We start from the raw sequence: 19,507 nt of genomic DNA, 5'->3' as shown, positions 1-19,507 counted from the left end.
CTTTAAACGCCTCAGTCAGGTGCGTAGTCTTAAGATGCTGCAATTTGCAGAACCGAAGCTCTTTCTAAGTTAGAGCACCCTTTTATTCTCCTCATAAGTTTGGTTTCCCTTCTCTGCATCTGTTCTAGAACTATATCTTTCCTAAAGTGAGGCCTCCAGACCTGTATACAGGACCCAAGATGCAGCCGAACCATAGCCTTATACAAAGAGATAATCACCTCCTTATCATTGCTAGCAAATGGAATGTAGGAATGTTGCAGTATATGTAGTACATTCAAAAAGTTTCCAGAATTGCATGCTGGTGTTTAAATGGTTTGTGCTAGCTGTAAGGTTTCATGGGGTGTTGATGTTCACCTTAATGTGCATGTATTCCAAGTGGGAAGTGGCTCAACCATTCCACTTGTGGGTGAAGTGGTTGAGCAGAATGCTGATTGATTGCAGAATGTTGTAGTTTGAACAGTGTGCTAATATCATAAGTTCTTTAAACTCAGGGAACAGTGCTACAGAGATGCTGCCAAACATTATATAAAGTTTATGAAGGCTATGCATTGAAGAAAAGAGCAGTTGACATGTGGTTTAATCAATTTAAAAATGGATAGGGAATGATGGAAGATGAACCTTGCAGCAGTGAATGACAAAAATGTCATGAAAGTGAAAGAACTTGTGCAAAATGATAGGTGACTGTTGTTTAGATTATTCATGAAGTTGGAGTGTGTGTGTTCTCGGTACATGCAATCCAGACACAAGTTTTAGGATGCGTTGCACGTGTGCAAAGTTTTTCTTGCTTGCTGTTGGACAATAAAGACCATTACAACTGATTTATTTGAAAAATGTACATAGGATCTGAGCTTTCTAAGAAAAGTGGTAACTGGGGGGGATGAGATTTTTGGATGTTTGACTATGATCCTGAGACCTAGTTGGAATCATCCAACCCTCTCCACAACCCAGGAAGTTTTGTGCAATAAGATCCAGTGTCAAAGTCAAGCTGATAGTTTTTCTCGACCATGAGGTCATAGTGCACCACGAATTTGTGACTTGAGGGGGAAGCATTGCTGCTTTCTACATTGAAGTGAAAATGTGAGGTGAAGGTGACCTCAAAAATGGATGGATGGCTGCAACCTGCACCGTGACAATGTGGCCAGTCACATTGCAATGGCAATCCAGCAGTTATTGGCTGCAGAAAAAAAAAAAAAAAAAGACAGTCATGCAGCAGGTTAGGGGAGTAGGCCACCCTACTCCCCTGACCTTGCGCCATCTGACTTTTAGATGTTCCCTAAAATGAAAATGGGGCATTGGGGTTGTTTTGCTTCAGTGGATGACATCATAGAAAACACCAAAGTGGCCCTATTTGTAGTAAAAAACACAATTTTAAAGAATGTTTCAAAGCTTGGGAAGACCGATGGAGCGAGTGTTAGTGCAGAAAGAAGGTATAGTAGAGTCCTGATTAACTGAGACTCATTTAACCGAGGTGAATTGTTGAAAAGTTGCGTATACTTTGTCATCAAAACTATGAGTATGTAGTTCAGAACAGAGTGGGAACTCTCCAGTTGTCTGAGCAGTGCTGATCTTTTACTTTTTGTTGATTGTGACTTTTTACTGTATGATTTTAAAGGCTTAATAAAAAAAAGATTTAAAAACGTTACTCTCTGATTTTTTTGCATTGTTTCATATATGTTACTAGAGTTAGTTTAAGCACTGAGTGGAAAATGGAAATGTGTTGTGCCTTTTAGATATTAAGTTGAATGTAATCAAATGCTTGGATCAAGAAGAAACAAAAAGAAAGTGGCTAGTGACTTAGTCGTTGAAGTGACTGGAGGAGAAAGAGAGCGGAAATTGAAAAATAGGTGTTTACAAAGAGCATCTGTGTGTGATAGTGAAAATTTGAATAGAAAAACAATGAAGAAAGGAGAATTTGAACAAACTTCTGAAGCCCTTTTTCTGTGGTTCACACAGGTGAGAGACAAAGGAAGCCCAATTTCTGGACCGATTTTACAAGCTAAGGCCTTTGAATTTCATAACCATTTTAATGAAGGGGAAGAGCAATTTCTGCAAGTGTTGGTTGGATCGTTGGAAAAAGAGTTAATTTTTCCCGGTGATGTTCAGATTTAACATATAGTACAGAAGAAATTGCAACATTTAATGCTAAAATAGCAAAAATTATTCGGGAAGAAAATTTGAATTTCGATCAAAATTATAAAATGCTTCCATCCAAAAACACTTGCAGCTATAAAAGAAAAATTGGCTCCTGGTTATAAATGAATCAAGGAGAGAATGACTGTACTGGCTTGTTCAAATTCATCAAGGGGGCGTAAGCTTAAACTAAAAAAAAAAAAAAAAAAAAAGATGCACACACACACAAAGGGCTAAATTCTATTGAGTCAGCTTTACATTATATTGTAAAGCAGGAGGTTACCAAGTCCACTGATGTTTTGTTACTTGGGCACCAACAAAATATAGCAGCAAAAAAGCGGGGAGCTTCTACGAAACAGATACCCATTAAGGAATTTTTTATATGATATCAAGGTGTAGTACCAATGACTTAAGTGTACATTTTTCTTGTCTGACGTGTAATTTTTATAAATGTAGTAATTTTTTAAAATTTATTTTTGCAATAAAACAGTTTTTTAAATAAAATTTAAATGTTTTATTCTATAATTTAAAAGTCATTATGCTTAATAAGTAGGTCTAACCTGAAAATAGTGTACATCACCACCTTAATGTATTCAAATTCAGTTTGTTTAATAATTTTCAAAACCTTCCGTGTTATCTATCCAAGTTTTGAATTATCCAAGATTCAGTCAGTCCACGTTACCTCAGATAATCGGGACTCTTCTGGTACTTTGAAGGTGATTAGGTTACTAAGTCCGACTTTTCACTGAAATTTTTATAATAAAATTCTGGGAAACTTTTTGAATGTACCTCGTATCATTTGGCCTTCTTCCGCTTTGAGATTACTTTTCTGATGTTGCAATAATTTCTTTTTAACTAGTGATCAGAACCTCAGAATTGAAATGTATTGAATTAATGTTAAGAATACAATGATCATGTCTCTATGAATGGGAAATATTCTTAGGCATTGATAAGTGATTAGTAAGTTTAACTGACTTTTTTTTTTTTCTGTGAAGGATGCTGTATCAAAATATTATAGTAACACCCTGCACTTCAAAAATATATAGAATTTCTTGATAATTGAACTTTTGAAAAAGTTTTTAATTTGCTATTTTTATCTTCACTGTTTGTTGTATTACTTATTAATAATTGCCTTTTTAGCTGTTGCCCACCCATTGCTTTCTGGAATTGCATTTCAACAGGCACTTCAGTATCGTACTGCAGAAGGGGTGAGTACTATACTATGCCTATCAGTTTGACTAATATTGACTAAATGTGGTTGTTTTTTTTTTTTTTGTCCTGTCCATTTTGTGAAATAGTCAAGTTTACCTAAAATAGTACTGAGAATTTATTATATTAAATACTACTGCCTTTTAATTTAGATTACCTGAATGTTCACAAACTTTATCTCAACATTCATAATTTAATGTACATTCATAATTTGTGTCAAATTTTCTTCTATCCAAACAGATAACAGATATTCCATCTCTTCCAATTTGTTGTCTTGATCTAATGGATTTTGCTACCCTTTGAGTTGTTCCTGCTATGAAAGTTGCTTTTACTTTCTCTGCATTCTTTCTTATTGTTCTCAGCATTTCCTCATTTTAGGCCTGTAGCATGCACACTATCACATATTCTTTCATTTCACAATTTCATATTTTTCCTCTATCGATATTGATTTTCTTTTTCTCTCTGAACTTGTAGTATCTTCATCTGGATGCTTCCTTTTCACACTTTTTCCAAGTATTTTACTCATTTTTAGGGAATAAAAGCATAATTACGGTATAAAAAAAACAAAAATGAGGAGGCAAACAAAACTGCGTAAACTGCATGCATCTAGCAACTGAATAAACAACTCAGTAATGGCAGAAACACCACTTATCACCTTAACCTAGCTCACATTTCTAGAGGCCATTACCATAAAACAAAAACAATTTGCAGTTTCGAGTTTATTGTGTGTTCCTGCTAGTGCAATCTGTTATAAACGGGTAGTAAACTCTATCTAATTGCATTTGTGGTAATACCGATAGCTGGAGTTCTGTGGGTTTTTACGTTACTATGGCAAAATGTGTTTCCTCTTCCATGACATCTTCAATCATATAAAAAAACAAATTTTTTGGGATGATTCCCACCCTTTGACTGCCATTTCTTGTAAGCACAAAGGTGAATGGTACATAAGCGAATTCAGTTTGTGTGATATATGGCATAGTTTCCTTATTTATAAATGGTGTATGATCAAATTCATGTAGTGTAAACATGTGTTATACGAGGATTAACTGTATACTCATATCTACTGTACATCCTACTATCATATTTCCAATAGGGGAAATTAGCTAAACATTGCTATATATTTGCTTCAATATATTCAGTAGTAAACAATTTTGTAAACAACAGGAGGCAACTCTGTAGCCAGGTGGGCAGGAGCAGCAGTGCGTAGCACACGCTTCTTGATTAGACCGGGGTTCGATCCCATGACCACCAAATACGGAGGATGCGGAAAGGTCAGGGAATGACCACTGCATATCCCCGGAGCAATGTGGCCTTAGTTGCTAATTCTCCTAAAAAACCAAATAACAACAAATAAACAACAGGACTCATCAGAAACTAAAATTACTGTGGACACCCAGTTTCTCCCCTCAGTTAGAGATGCAATAAGAATATATCAGTGGAATTCTAATTACAAACAGCTGCTTCAGGAAGGGAATATGTCTCTGCTTCAGGAAGGGAAAGAAAATGTGTCCGTTAGAGAGAAGTGTCCGCTAACAAGAAGTCTGAGGGAGAAAAAAAAAAGAAAGAAGGAAAAGAAAAATCGTTAAATGTTTAATTTAAAATTAAATTAAAATATATACAGATTTTGAACAATATTTTTGTAAATAATATACAATTACATACACAAGAGATAAAGAAAAATTGTTAAAAGTTTAATGTAAAATTAAATTATATACAGATTTTGCACAATATTTTTGTAAATAATATACATACAATTGTGCTATGCATATTATGACTTTATCTTAAGAAAAATACATACAGTAATCACTTATTTTCTTCTGCACCTTCTTCCAGTTGATAATTTTGTTTTCAACATTTGTTTGGAGTGAAGAAACCATCAAAAGTCCTTCAATATCTTCTTCAGCGGCGAAAAACATTTTTAAACGATTGATTTGTATGAGCGCTTCTATTTTCATCGGTGGTTCGTCGTTAATATGTTCTTCGACAGAATGACCTCCTTCCATTTCTTCATCCTCATGAGGAACTTCTTGAAAAATATCGATGATAATGTCGTTGGTATCTAGAGCACCATCTTCTGTAGTGAGGTTTGAGTCTATATCTTTGTAGGCAGGGTCACTTGCAGCGGAAGTATCGTACATTATCAATAGATGTTGAAGTTCTTGTTATTCTTGGTGCTCCACATTGCTGTTTACAACTTCAGTTTTTTGCGTTTGAGAAGCCAGACTTTACAAAACAGTTCACAACAGTTTGTTTTCTAATTGCGTTTACTGAAGAGGAAATCCATTGAATTGCATCTAGGATGCTGAGTTTCTTTGCAAGGTCACTCGCACATGTTACATCGTTCATGTTTGCAATGAGATGTCTTAAAACACGTTTTCTGTAGTGAAGTTTAAAATTTTTTATTATCCCTTGATCCAAGGAGTGACACTCTGCAGATGTGTTTGGTGGCAGAAAAACGATTTGAATGTTGGACAATTCAATATGCGGGTGAGATGCAGCATTATCAATGAAAAGAATAATTTTTCTGTTTTGACGAATCATGTTTCGGTTAAAGTGACTTATCCATTCGCTCACGATATCTCGTGTCATCCACGCTTTTTTTTATTAGACTTCCAGTCAACATTCAAAAGATTCAACTTTATGCCCTTGAAACAACGAGGATTTTGTGGTTTTCCTATAACAAGAGGTTGTTCAAAGTCTCCCAGCATATTTGTACACAATAGTACAGTCAAGCGTTCCTTAGAAATTTTTCTGCCCTGGCACTTTTTCGTTTTTTAGACTCATTGTTTTTTCAGGAAGAGCTTTAAAAAACAACTGTGTTTCGTCACAGTTGTAAATATCCTTAGCTTCAAAATCATCACAAATTTTCCAATTTGACGGTCCACTCTGTTACAACCCCAGTATCAACAGATCCACCTTCACCACATACAGTTTTCCAAGAAATTTTATGCCGAGTTTTGAACTTGTCTAGCCATCCCACAGAAGCTTTAAACTCATTTACTCCCATAGATTTTGCAACCTCCAAAGCCTTTTCCCTAATAATAGGCCCATTAATGGGAATTTTTTTAGCATGTGCGCGACAAACCCACTCATACGTAACATTGTCAATTTGAAGTCCAACAGTTTTTGGGAATGATTTTTGAACCTGATCATTTACGTGTTGCCAAAATTGTTTGAGAAGTTCATTTTTTTTCTTTAGGATGTCGCTTACCCGCGTCTTCCCGATTTTGAATTTTGCAGCGAGATTGCGAACACTATTTTTTGCCGCTCATACGCATTAATGAGTTCGACTTTATCTTTTAAAGTTAAATGTTTACGAGAAGACATTGTGCACTTCACACGACACTGAACAAAACTGAAAACTCAAACTCAAAGATGAAAGGCCGACAAAATTCTCCCCCCTGCACACACCGAATTCATCAGAAGTTTTACACGTGCCTTAAAATTCTTGAAAAAGGGTTTAGAACCACGACGTAAACCTTGATAAAATTCAGAGAATCGGAAATAGAAAATAAACACACTATTGAGGCAATACGTGGAAAAAACGTTCCTAGAAAAAGGGCCGTGAGCTCGCCTGCTGTCCGTTATTGGGAGATCAAATTAAGTGCTAATCTAAACCAAACAGTGCAGATTGCCTGTCCGCGTCCGTTACAGAGAATGTCCGCTAGACAGAAGCTGAAAACATGTTAAAACCAATAGAGGAGAGTTGGGGAATTTGAAAATGTCCATTGTAGAGAGATGTCCGTTAAAGAGAGGTGTGTACTGTACATGAACAGTGAAACTTCTAACGGAAGTTTCACTGTACATGAACTGAGAAGTGACTTATGGAGAAATTGTGTGACTTCACTTCAGCACCATACTAGGCCTGAAAGTTGGATTTTCTCTTAGTTTTCTTAAAACACTAAATTCTAGGGCATCAGAAATGAATACATGGCAAAATTAGTAAATCAGTAGGATTGAAGTAATGGTAACCAAAAGAAGAAAATTATGCAGTTGAAGAAAAGTTAGATTATTGCAAGAGATAAGAGTGGCGAAACAGCATGCAGTATATTTAGAAAGTGTTGAATTCCAGAAGAATTATTTGCAGTTGTATGTAAGAGGAATAAAAATTGCATTCATTTCTAGATATCCCTAGAAGATGTAGGCCTCCAAAGAACCAAATTGAGATTTTGTGAAAACAGTGATGTGGACCAGTGCTTATGTATGTGGTTTCCACAGAAGCATAGTGGAATAACAATAAATGGGGTAATTTTGAAATCACAGGCACATAAGTGGAGATTGACACATTTAAAGCTTCTAAGGGTGGCTTTGGAGATGGAAGGTTGGCCATGGGATATTTGAAGTTAGTCTTTTAGGCAAATCTGCATTAGTTGACATTACAGCAGCAGCAGAAGATTTCTGTGTAATATGATTCCAGATGGTGAATTCATAATGAACAGATGTATATAACTGTGACAAAACAGCACTGTACTATTAACATCTGCCAGACAAGTCACTGGATATTAAAAAGACACCTAACAAAGTGGGCATGAAAACTAACAGACAAAATTAATGTGTTATAGTGCAAATAAGACTGAAAATCACAAGCTAAAGCCATTGTGCATTGGTAAAAATCATCAGTTTCTGTGTTTTAAGCATGTCAACATGTAATATATACTTGTGATTTATAAAAATAGCTCCAACGCCTGGATAAAGAGCAATATTTTTGTTTTGTTGTTTGAAAGCGTGTGCCATCAGTGCTTTTCAAAAAAAAACTTGAAGAAAAAGCTCCATTACTGTTGAATCACTGATCAGCTCAACCTTTGGCAGATGTTCTGAAATCAAAAAATAGCCAAATCATAGTGTTTCTGCCAAGGAACACAACTACACTAACTCAGCCCATGAATCGGGACATTATTTGAGCCTTCAAAGTCTACTATAGTGGTGGGCTACTTGTTGGTGTTCTGAAAACATTAATACTGAAAGATGTTGCACATAGTATTGGATTAGCATGGGAGAAAGTAACTCAATGTATTGGAGAAGAAGAAATCACTAATAATAACCTTAAATCAACAGCATTTTCAGAACAAGAAGCAAATGCTGCTTGTAATGTATCAATTTTAAGAAAACTGGGAGAAATGGTTTTTTTTTTTTTTTTTGCTCTGATGTGCCTTTATAAGGTGGGTATTAAAGTTGTCACCTGACTGACACCTGCATTATATTGAGGTTGAACTGTAATTATATATTATTTAATTTATTTTAAATTATTTTTTGAGTTGCTCTTTATGGATGAGATAAACCACAGAAGTAGCTTGAAAGGAACAGGTTATAAACGGTTATGCCCTAAAATGAGGCATAAAGGAAAAAAAGCATTACTGATTTTTAGTTTATTTGAATTTTATAATTGAAATGTGGTAATGAGCGATCAAAATTGTCATCTTTTAATTTGCTCAACAAAGCAGCAAAAACTGTCTGAGAACCTTAGTCACCTTTACGAAAGCAAAAGCCCTTCCCTTTAGCCTTGATGGTAGTTACATCTTTAAGTAATTCCCACATCAGTACAGTGTGATCACTGTCACCCAGTGGTTCCTTTATCTGCACATTCTTAATGCATGAATAATCACTCTTAATAATCAGATCAAGAGTATTACTCCCTCTGGTTGCCTCTCGAACTTATTGCTGTAGAAAACAGTCATAATAAATCCACAAAAGTCTTGCTAGTATGCGAGTAACCAATCCACAAGTTCCAGTAACCAATCCACAAGTTCCACAAAATCCCCCAATATAAGACATTTGATTTACTGCCCCACTATTTCTCTGCACAATTGCTCATTATACTCATCAGATTCATTAGGCCTATAACACACCTCTCATTTCCCCTTTATGTCACACCAAACAGCCTCAACATTGCATTGACCACCAACATCAATTGGATGCACTTCCTCCTCCCATCCTGACCTGTCTGTCCTTTCTGTACACATTGTACTCCCCAAATTCCAATTCTGCACTGCTTATGTCTCTGATATCCCAACAATATCTGCCTTTGATGTCTTGACTAGCACTTCAAGCTCATCAAATTTATTAACTATACTCTTAGCATTGGTGTACATGCAAGTATACATGCACCCATTTCTACTCTTAGTTGTCCTAACACAGCCCATGTATTTATTTGTCCCACTATGACTCCCAGCAGTCCTGGGAATCTCCATTGCCTTGCTTTCCAGGCTGCTGCTCATTCTAATAGAATCAGTGCAAGAATCACTTTTGCCTCTGCCTGGAGCCACTGTTAACCTTTTAGTCTGTATATCCCACCCCTCAAGCTAGCAGTTTTCCGACCCACCTAACAAGGAAATCTCCATTGCCTTGCTTTCCAGGCTTTCCCCTTAAGCCTTGCTTTTACCCCTTAAGCCTTGCACAATCTCTCCAGGGCCAAATTGATCAACAAGGCTCTCTTCATATACTCCCTCCTATCGTGTATGGGCAGAATTGCAGACACTTTCAAATTCAACCCTAACTCATGACTTTTTTTAAACATTGACCTGTACTTGTTGAGTGAATAGCATCAGCAAATATTCTTTGCAGCCTTTCTATTTAAGTGTACCCCATCCCTGTAGAAGCAGTCTCTCCTGTCAACAAGCACAGACCAGGCTGAAAAAAATTTTACCCCTTAAGCCTTGCACAATCTCTCCAGGGTCAAATTTATCAACAAGGCTCTCTTCATATACTCCCTCCTATCGTGTATGTGCAGAATTGCAGACACTTTCAAATTCAATCCTAACTCATGACTTTTTTTCAACATTGACCTGTACTTGTTGTGTTGAGTGAATCTGCAGATATCTTACTCTCAATGTCATTAGTTCATGATGGTCGGACTGTTAGTAATCCTGGGTATAAGCTCCATGCACAGTCACACTGTGGGTGACCAGCCAGGTATGAACCAACGTAAGCAGGGGTCAAGGTGTGGCACCCAAACCACATGGAGGAATGCTGCCCCTCTGTGTTACCAGGCAATACTAGGTGGTAGATGACTCTCATTAACCGGTGCAATACCACCACTTTGCTTATTGGAGGCTAAGTGGTGGAACCCATGTTTACTCTCCAGAGCTAAGTTTCGGTCAACCCTTTCCCATCTCTTCCATCATGCAGTAGGACTGATGACTTTTGAGTTTATGATGAACATCATGGCGAGATCCAATCTTCCTTATGTTTTGAGGGTACAACTGTAAAACAGTGTTCAAAGGCTGGCCGCTAATTAGTACACCGGACCGAATCTGTTGGGAACTCTTTAGGAGGCTTCCGGATCAGCTAGTGTATAAACTTGCTACCTCTGCTCTGCCAGATAGTGACTGGAGGGAGTCTGAGTAGTGTGTATGTGGGTGGTGTTGTCGAGGCTACATTATGTCAAGGATCTGGGTATATTCTTACCACGTGTATGCCATATCCAAAAATTTCATTACTTCATACAGCATGGCTTCCCCCCCCCCCACTTTTTCTTACTATTGAATACAGCATGAATTGTCAAACTAATAGAGTAAGCTTATCTGCCAAAAGATCTAAACCTCCCAAACACTTCCTAGTTCATTTCGCAAATATACGTGGTCTCAGTTCTAATCTCAAAGATCTCCACTTGCAGTCTGCCAAACCCCATGTACTTTTTCCTGGCAGAATCTCAGTTATCGGTTAATTCAATTACTGCTCATCTCAGTTGCCCAAATTATTCACTGTATGACTCCTTTTGCCTCAAAGGTGGTACTTGTGCATATGTCCGTTCCGATATTCAATGTCAGAGAATTGGTGATTTGTAATCTTCTCTTTTCGATCTTCTCTAGCTTAAAATCTCTCTACCTCATTGTGTCAAATTCATCTGTTGCCTCTACCATTCTCCCACCTCCACTAATCACTTAGAGCTCTTTGAGTTCCTCTCTTTGCAACTTGACTTTCCCCAGTCCAACTTTTCTAACAGTGAGAATTTTCCCTGGTGATTTTAATGTTCACAACTCCAGCTGGCTTCCGTTTTCTAGTCATACCGACCCAGCTGGTCAAGATGCTGAGGCTTTTGCAATTTCTAATGACCTTGCACAGATTATTCATTTACCTACAAGAATACCGGACAATCCTACCCACACAGCCAACACACGTGATCTTTTTCTCACAAACAACCTTTCTAAGTACACTGTTGAAGTGAGTGGTCCCTTAGGTACCTCAGATTACAGCTTGGTGATTGTCTCTTCTCCAATGGAGCCTTTATCTCATGGCTATTACCAACCTTGTGTTGTTTGGCATTACAAGAATGCAAAATGGGATGACCTGCGAGATTTCTTTTCCTTGGTTGGACTACTGTTTCAAAACTTCTGATGTCAACTTTTGCTCAGATCGTGCCAGAAAAATTATTCTTCTAGGAATGGAATCCTTTATTCCACACTAGTTTAAAATCTCGTTCCTTTATCTAAATCTTGGTTTTCCAATAAATGTGCTAAGGCTGTTCAAGAGAAGAATGTTGCATATCGTGATTGGCTTTTTTCGAATTCTTCAGTTTCATTTTCTGCCTACACCAAAGCTCGCAACAGTTGTAAAGCAGTCATTAATCAGTCCAAACTAGATTTTGAACAGGCTAAATAAGAGTAGAAAACTTGCTTCTTGCCCTAATGGTAGCCGAGCATTCTGGTCTCTTGCCAAAGCTATTGGCTGCAACTTTAGCCCATCTCTGCTCCCACCTCTGTCAAAACCAGATGGTTCTGTTGTCACTTCAGCCAAGGATAAAGCTAACCTGCTAGCATCCCATTTTTCTTCCAACTCATGTATTACTGATCTTGGTAAAACACCTCCCGCCATTCCCAACACGCTCCATTCAATGCTTCCTGTGGTCTTCCGTCAAAAGAAAGTCAGAAGGATTTTGACGAATCTTGATGCTAAGAAAGCTCCAGGTCCTGATGTTATTTCTCCACTTGTTCTCAAAACCTGTGCTACTGAACTTACTCCTGTTCTTTGCTGCCTTTTTTCACTTTCTTATTCCAAAGGTGTTTTTCCTTCTGCTTGGAAATTTGCTAATATCCAGCCAATTCCTAAAAAGGGTGACAAGTCCCTCCCATCCAATTATCATCCCATTGCAATTACTTCTGCTCTTGCTAAAGTAATGGAGAAATCAATTAACTGCCAACTCTTAAACTACCTAAATCTTCTGTCTGATCAACGATTGCCAGTATGGATTCTGTCAGTGTCGATCCTCTGGTGATATTCTGGCTTAAGTTACCTATTTGTGGACAAATTCAATGGAAAAGTTTGGTGAAACATAAGCAGTTGCTCTTGACATCTCAAAGGCTTTTGATCATGTTTGGCATAAAGATCTTCTAAACAAGATCTTCCAAACTTCCATCTTATGGTTTGCCAACTGTTTTTTGTAATTGGTTATCCAGTTTTCTCTCCGATCGCTCACTGAAGGTGATGGTAAATGGCTCTCTGTCTTCTAACTTCTCCACTAATGCTGGTGTCCCCCAAGGTTCAGTTCTTTCCCCCACTCTTTTCCTCTTGTATATTAATGACCTTCTTCCATTGACTGGAAATCCTATCCATAGTTTTGCCGATGATAGCACATTGCATTCCACTTTACATTTTGACAAACCTTGCCCTGCTCAATCAGCTTCAACTTCTCGAATATCTGCTACCAATTCCTTAATTCTCCAATGGGACAAAGACAACTTAGTTTTATTTCAATCCTTCTAAAACTGTCTTGTCTTATATCTTGCAAAAAGGATTTTTCTCCTATGCTTATCTTGATGCACAAGCGTGGTGACAAAGGTAAAATTTCTAGGCCAAATCATATATATTTCTTTTGGGGATTACCCTGACTTCTAATCTCTCTTGGCACAAGCACATTACAAATATTGCTTCCTCTGCATCTAAAAAACTTGGTTTTCTCTTTCCCTCTAGCCTTTACTTTTCTTCCAAACAGCCTGTTCACTCTGTACAAATCCCAAATCTGCCCTACCATGGAATATTGTTCCCACATCTGGGGAGGTGCCACCAAAACCTCTCTCAGGATTCTAGATTCCATTCAGAAGAGGGCAGTTAGGTTAATTAATGACTCCCCTCTAACAGAGTCTCTCCATTCTGTCTCATAGACGTACTGTTTTTGCTGCATGCCTTTTCTACAGATATTTCCATGGGCACTGTTCTTCTGAATTGGCTTCTATAATTCCCGCTCTCTCTTTCAAAACAGTCCGAACACGTTCTGCCAACATCCATTTACCGTCTAACTTCAAACTCACAGAACCAACCTTTCAGCTTCCTCATTTATTCATTCAACTGCCGTTTTCTGGAACAACCTTCCTTCATACGTATTTCCTGAAAATTAGTCTACAGAAGTTCAAGTCTAATGTCAACAAATATCTTCTTTTGTATTCTCAATATCCAACCCAAGCATGGTACTAAGTACTATAGGTTGTAATACCTCCTCGTGTTTGGTGTTTTCATTAAAAAAAAAAAAAAAAAAGTATCAATGTGTACAACATATCACCTTTTGTGCCCTTAAAAGATATCTGCTCTAAAATGTCAACTTTTGCACCTGCGAGACATACCCTGGTCCTGTTCCACCTATCCTTCTTGCATAGTATATTCCCATCTCCCTGACTATAGTCACCAAACCAACAATAACTAGTTCCTTTGGGACCAGTGCATTCTGCCTTAGAGATTGCCTCTGTGTTGCCTTGATGCACAAGCGTGAGCTCTGCTGTTCAGCTGAGAGCTTGATGGGCCCTTTCTTCTTGGGCATTTACCCTACATCTCAGTCTCTCATGGACTCCAATCAGAATGCTGAGTTAGCACCTAATTTCTTGACACTCTAGGCATCTAGCACACACAAAGCCATCCTTCTTGGCTAGATCATGTGCTGTTTTAGGAAGTTCAGCAAATACTTTGCACATTTTTTTGAGACTGATGCGTTGGAAAATTGCTCCTTCCGTTTCTCCCCCAAGTCACAGTACTCTCGCTGGTCTGATCTTTGCTTCGCAGCTCTAGTTCTGGGTCATGATTTCTGTTTAAATACAATTTAATTAACAATGAAATTTAATAAGATTAATATTTTTGATTAATTGGTAATACTATAATAAGCTAACAGATTCTTGATTGAGTGCTTCGTATTACGCTATCTAGTTTTACTGTATACCTTACGCTATCAGTTCGAGGTATATGTATACGTTACACTATTTCTTATCGACTACAGTATGGTAGCTAGTTCAACAATATTGGTGCCAACACCAGGAGTAGTAACTTCCAAAAATCGCTAGTTAAATTCAAATTAAGAAGCTAACGAATGCTACCAAACCTATTTAATATCTCTGTAAAACACAATGTAGTATGTTAATTAACGAAGAATACAGTAAAAATTAAAAATACTTATCCCTCTACAACAGCCACCGACTGTTCTCTTCCGCGACTAGAGCACTCTCTCTTTGAGTAATTAACGTGTTGAAACACATGAATAAACCCATAAACCAAGAGACAAACCTCACCACATTGTTCTTCGTCTTTAAAAGCCTTGTTATGCAGAAAATCCAAGCTGTAGCACAGGTTAAAATCACTAATTTATACTGAAATTAGCAGAGCGTTAATTAGCACGTGCACTCTGAATGGCAGCCATATTGGCGATCCTTGACACTCGAAAGACAAAGACAAAATTACGCTTGAAAGAAAAAGTAATTACTGCTACATTATAAGATTCTGTTATGTGATTTTTTTTTTTATTAAAACTTTTATTGTATTCTTTAAGTTAATTTTTATTAAAAAGATATCTCAATTTTCATCTTCATTTTGAGGGTTATGATATTGAGGAAAAAAACTCTAAATTGCATTGCAGTTATGTTCTAATAATTTTGCTCCCTTATTTTTGTTGACTTTAGGGAGATGGTCAAAAGACAGTTACTCTTACTGTACCTCACAAAGTTACTATAACTTTGCCTGCCCAGATGGCTCAAGGTGGCCTCCAGACTGTTATGGTAATTATTTTAATAATTATCTTTTTATGTATTGTTAGTGTAAGGTATAAACATATAGAAAGTAGGTTGCTTACTTGCTTTCTAGTATCTAGAAGAACCATTATTAAGTGGGTTAAATGATACTTGTAATGATGCTATGGATGTGTGTTCCCATTGACATGTTAGTTAATGGAATGGGAACACACAGTATAAGCATGATGGAACTTGTTTGCACAGACTGTTTTTATCTACTTGTTTGCTGGAATAATTTTTTTTTAGTTTAATTTTGCCATGTCAGTGCTGGGTAATTATTAACTCTGGATATTATTTGATTTCAGTGATTTACATAAAACCAATGTGGGGAGAGAGAATTGGTTAAAAATGTTTTATTACCAAATTTATTAGTTTTTACATTAAAAGAGGACTTGAAGCACTTTTAACCTATATGAAACCTAAATATCGTTATTTACAGTTAGAAATGAAATTATATACAAATGAACAGATGTTTTGTGCTATGTTCCTGCCAGTTCATCAGCAGTGATAGCAATTGCTAGTGAAGTGGTAGTAATAACACAAATGTCTTATATCCATCTGAACATTATTTCAAACTGAAATAAGATCAGATCTTAAGTCTGAGTGATAATTGAAAAATGCAAAGAATTCAATGTTCCAGTCATTTTGTGTTTTATCGATTATTCAAAAGTATTGGATTGTGTTCAACATGAGAAACTATGGGAAACTGACTATTATGGGATTCTCAATCCACATAATTCAGCTGATTAAGCCAGTAGTCTCAACTTTTTTTGGTTGTGCACCCCTTTTTTTACTTAAAAGGACAAGTGTGCACCTCGGAATAAAAAAACTTTAAGTTTAATTTTTTTTAAAATTTATAAATCACTTACATGGAAGGCATATCTAAAATCACATTTAGGTGATTTTAGATATAATGGTGATTTTAGACATAAATAATTTACATGGTATGCATTATATCTTAATCACATATAATTTGAAAAGATCACGTCTAATTCGAAACTAAACTAAATTGAAATTAAAGTACAAAGTGGTATAAATCAAATCAACAGCATTTTTTAATGGGAACAGTATGCTTGAATATTTTTCATTATTTCTTGGTATCTTGGTTTCATATTTTGGGACACAACTACCCAAAGATCTTGTTCCAAGTTAAGTTTATTTCTAAACGTGGTTTTAATAATAGTCATTGCAGAGAAAGTCACCTCACATAGATACGTTGATCCAAATGGAAGGACTGCATCACTTGCTCTGCTTACCAAATTACCCCATGGATCATCTTGCACACCCCACCTTGGAGACCACTGTATTAAGCTACTGTACCAGGATGGAACTGTAAGAACCAACATGGAAAACACCTACTTTTTCAAAATCTGTAATGGTGTCAGGCAGGTCTGCATTTTGTCACCTCACCTTTTTAATGTTTATGCTGAAGATGATATGCATGAAGCTTTGTAAGATTTAGACAAACATCAAAATTAGAGGACTAAAGATAACTTTTGTTAAGCAGATGATACTGTGCTAATATGCAATTCCAAGGATCATCTCTGAGGAGATGTGAAGCAAGTAAGAAAAAAAGGAGTGTTTCTGAATGTGAGTAAGACTAAAATTATGGTGATTAGTGATAATCTCGGTTCCAATAAAGTGAAGGTTAATGGGCAAGATATCAAAGAAGTTGATGAATTTGATTACTTAGGGTGGTTAAGAATAAATAAAAATGGTTACTTCTTACATGATATAAAGAAACGACATGCAATTGCTAAAACATTGGTCACTGATCTAAAGGAATTATGGAGAGATCAAGATCCTGCCCTAAAGAAGAAACTGAGAATCATTGATTCATTAATTTTTCCAGTTGCCACTTATGTATGTGAAGGATGGAATATGAAAAGAGTTGACAAGAAAATAGAGACATTGGAAATGTGGTGGTACAGGAGAATATTGCGTGTTTCTTACCTTGATTGAAGAACAGATGAGTAGGTATTGAATAAAATTGGCGAGCCTAAAATTCTTATTCTTAGCATCAGCAGAAGAAAACTCATTTTTTGGACACGTAGCATGGAGGGAAAACTTTTGTTTTGAAGAATATAATGAAGAACATCATTATAAATTGAAATCATTTAACTCTGTAGAACTAGACATGTTGTCTCCCCTATTCAACACTGCATTTATTAAGCCTATCAGTTTAATAAATGCTGTGTTGTAAACAGGCAGTTGTTATCAGAACTTTAAACTCAAATAACAGAAATGCTGACTTAGTCAATATGTTTCTGACTAGTATGTATACTTTGCCTTGCTGGTTACTCACAACTAAAGTAATTGGATGATTCATATAGTACAACCACACTTTGTTAGTGGTGGTACTTGTTTTCCACAGTAATTTTTATGACGTGAATTTGAACTTAATGGTTTATCTTTTTACATAGTTTTGTTTTATTCATGGTTAATGTTTATTATCTGGGAAATTGAATTTTGAGACATATGTTTAGTTCTGCAGCAGTGTTTTGTAGAAGATTGTTTTAAAAGCTGTGCTTTTAAAAGTACATTAGAAAACATCTTTTCTTTTGCTAATTAGTGTTTCAATAAACTAAGCAGTGTTTGAGATTCCTTTTTGTTATGCTTACAATACACTGGTGTGTGGTGCATTTTTATTTTTAATACTTTGTAGCTGTCAATACTCTATCTCACACAGGCACAAACTGAAATGAAACCAGAAGTTACTAATGATGGCATATGTAACATGATATATAAATTATTTAGTCTCTTTGGAATTTATATATTGCGCTTCAGTATTATATGGCCATTGTTATTATGTACTCATATGATAGTGCATTTTGAAAGATGGTGACTTCCTTCCTACGGGCTGTCTTACATGCTGTAGAGTAAAATCAGTAGGCTATCTGTGTTGCCTCTGATACATTTTTGCTCATGAGAATATTTGATTGTTTCATGTAACAGTAGCTTAGGCCATGTTGTATTGAGGGGGTGCAAATAGATCCTACAAGAAAGTGGCTGGCAGCATGCATATTACAAAATTAATGTTTAAACAAAATATTTCAAATCGAAATTTTTAAAAATTCATATTGCAGTAAAATATAAGAACTTATTGTTTTTATAATCAGCTTACATTTCATATATAATTTCATTTATGTACATTCAATTATTTTGTTAACATAATCCAAAACTTTATTCTTTATATATTTAATTATCAAATGGCTTGGTTTCTTGAAAGCATAACATGTCATAGGCTGAAATATAAGCTTTTGTCTTTCTTGTCTTTGTACTAGTCAGTCCCAGCTGCCACAGCTACTCTTGCTTTACCTCCAGAAGTTACAGCAAGTTTACTTCAGCAAGCTTCTGTAATGAATTCTGGATTAAATTCAAGAAATCAGTCTTGTAATGTGCAGGAAGGTGAGTAAAGAATGAATCATACATATTAAAGAGGATAAAATGAAGTAGCAGTGACCAAGTTTTCTTTTTTTTTTCCCTTTCAGTTTATAATAAATAGACACAATCAAGAGGCACATTGCCTCAGTAGAACTTAGTAGTGAAAGCATTGAATCTATGTTATTTTTTCCACCATAAAGTTTATCCTATCTATGCCCAGCCTTCAAATTAGCAGTTTTTCAAAAATTTTAATACTCTTTGAAATTGATCCTACAACATCAAACATTCTTGCACTTATTCTATTCAGTTGTATCCTTTCTAACAGCAAGTGCAGTTGATTTTGAGAAAATGAGAAGAGTTTCATCCCACGAGCCTTGCACAATATCTTTAAGTTGTAATTGATTGATTAACAAGGTTTATCTTTATGCTTGGTCAAAATTTGAAACACTTCTACATTTGGTTTTAATTCAAGGCATTCTCTCAGTGTCACCATGTATTGTTAAGGTCTCACATTACTGATGATTAATGTCACTAGTACCGGCATATGTAAAAATATCAATTTTTTTTTTTTGGTTGTACTATATAATTAATGTTTGCTTCTGACAAACATTCTAGTCCAGTGATAGTGAACAGTTTGCAACTTATGTGCAAAAATTAAGCTGAAACAAGAGCATAACAATTTTTGCATGCCATTTGGAGGGGGTGACAGAAATTAGTAAATAGTTTTTATTGATATAAAAATTTAATAATACTTAAGTTTCCAACGAGAACTTTGTATAATTTGGAAATGATGCTACATTGTG

The 19,507-nt window shown here is 36.1% G+C and overlaps 1 protein-coding gene across 1 annotated transcript in view; it reads left to right on the top strand.

Moving 5' to 3' along the window:
* Window positions 1-19,507, top strand: part of LOC150084587 (transcription initiation factor IIA subunit 1-like) — an 85,316-nt gene that overhangs the window by 40,331 nt on the left and 25,478 nt on the right. Inside the window, exons 4-6 of the mRNA XM_090375341.1 lie at window positions 3,271-3,338; window positions 15,213-15,308; window positions 18,605-18,728. Coding sequence (XP_090231467.1) covers window positions 3,271-3,338; window positions 15,213-15,308; window positions 18,605-18,728 — 288 coding nt within the window. The remainder of the gene's footprint in view (window positions 1-3,270; window positions 3,339-15,212; window positions 15,309-18,604; window positions 18,729-19,507) is intronic.

This window comes from Mastigoproctus giganteus, chromosome 6 (genome assembly GCF_048544385.1).
Source record: "Mastigoproctus giganteus isolate SK-2022 chromosome 6, ASM4854438v1, whole genome shotgun sequence".
Lineage (NCBI taxonomy): Eukaryota > Metazoa > Arthropoda > Arachnida > Uropygi > Thelyphonidae > Mastigoproctus > Mastigoproctus giganteus.
Note: the sequence above shows the minus strand (reverse complement) of the source record. Positions and strands in the feature narration are given on the sequence as shown.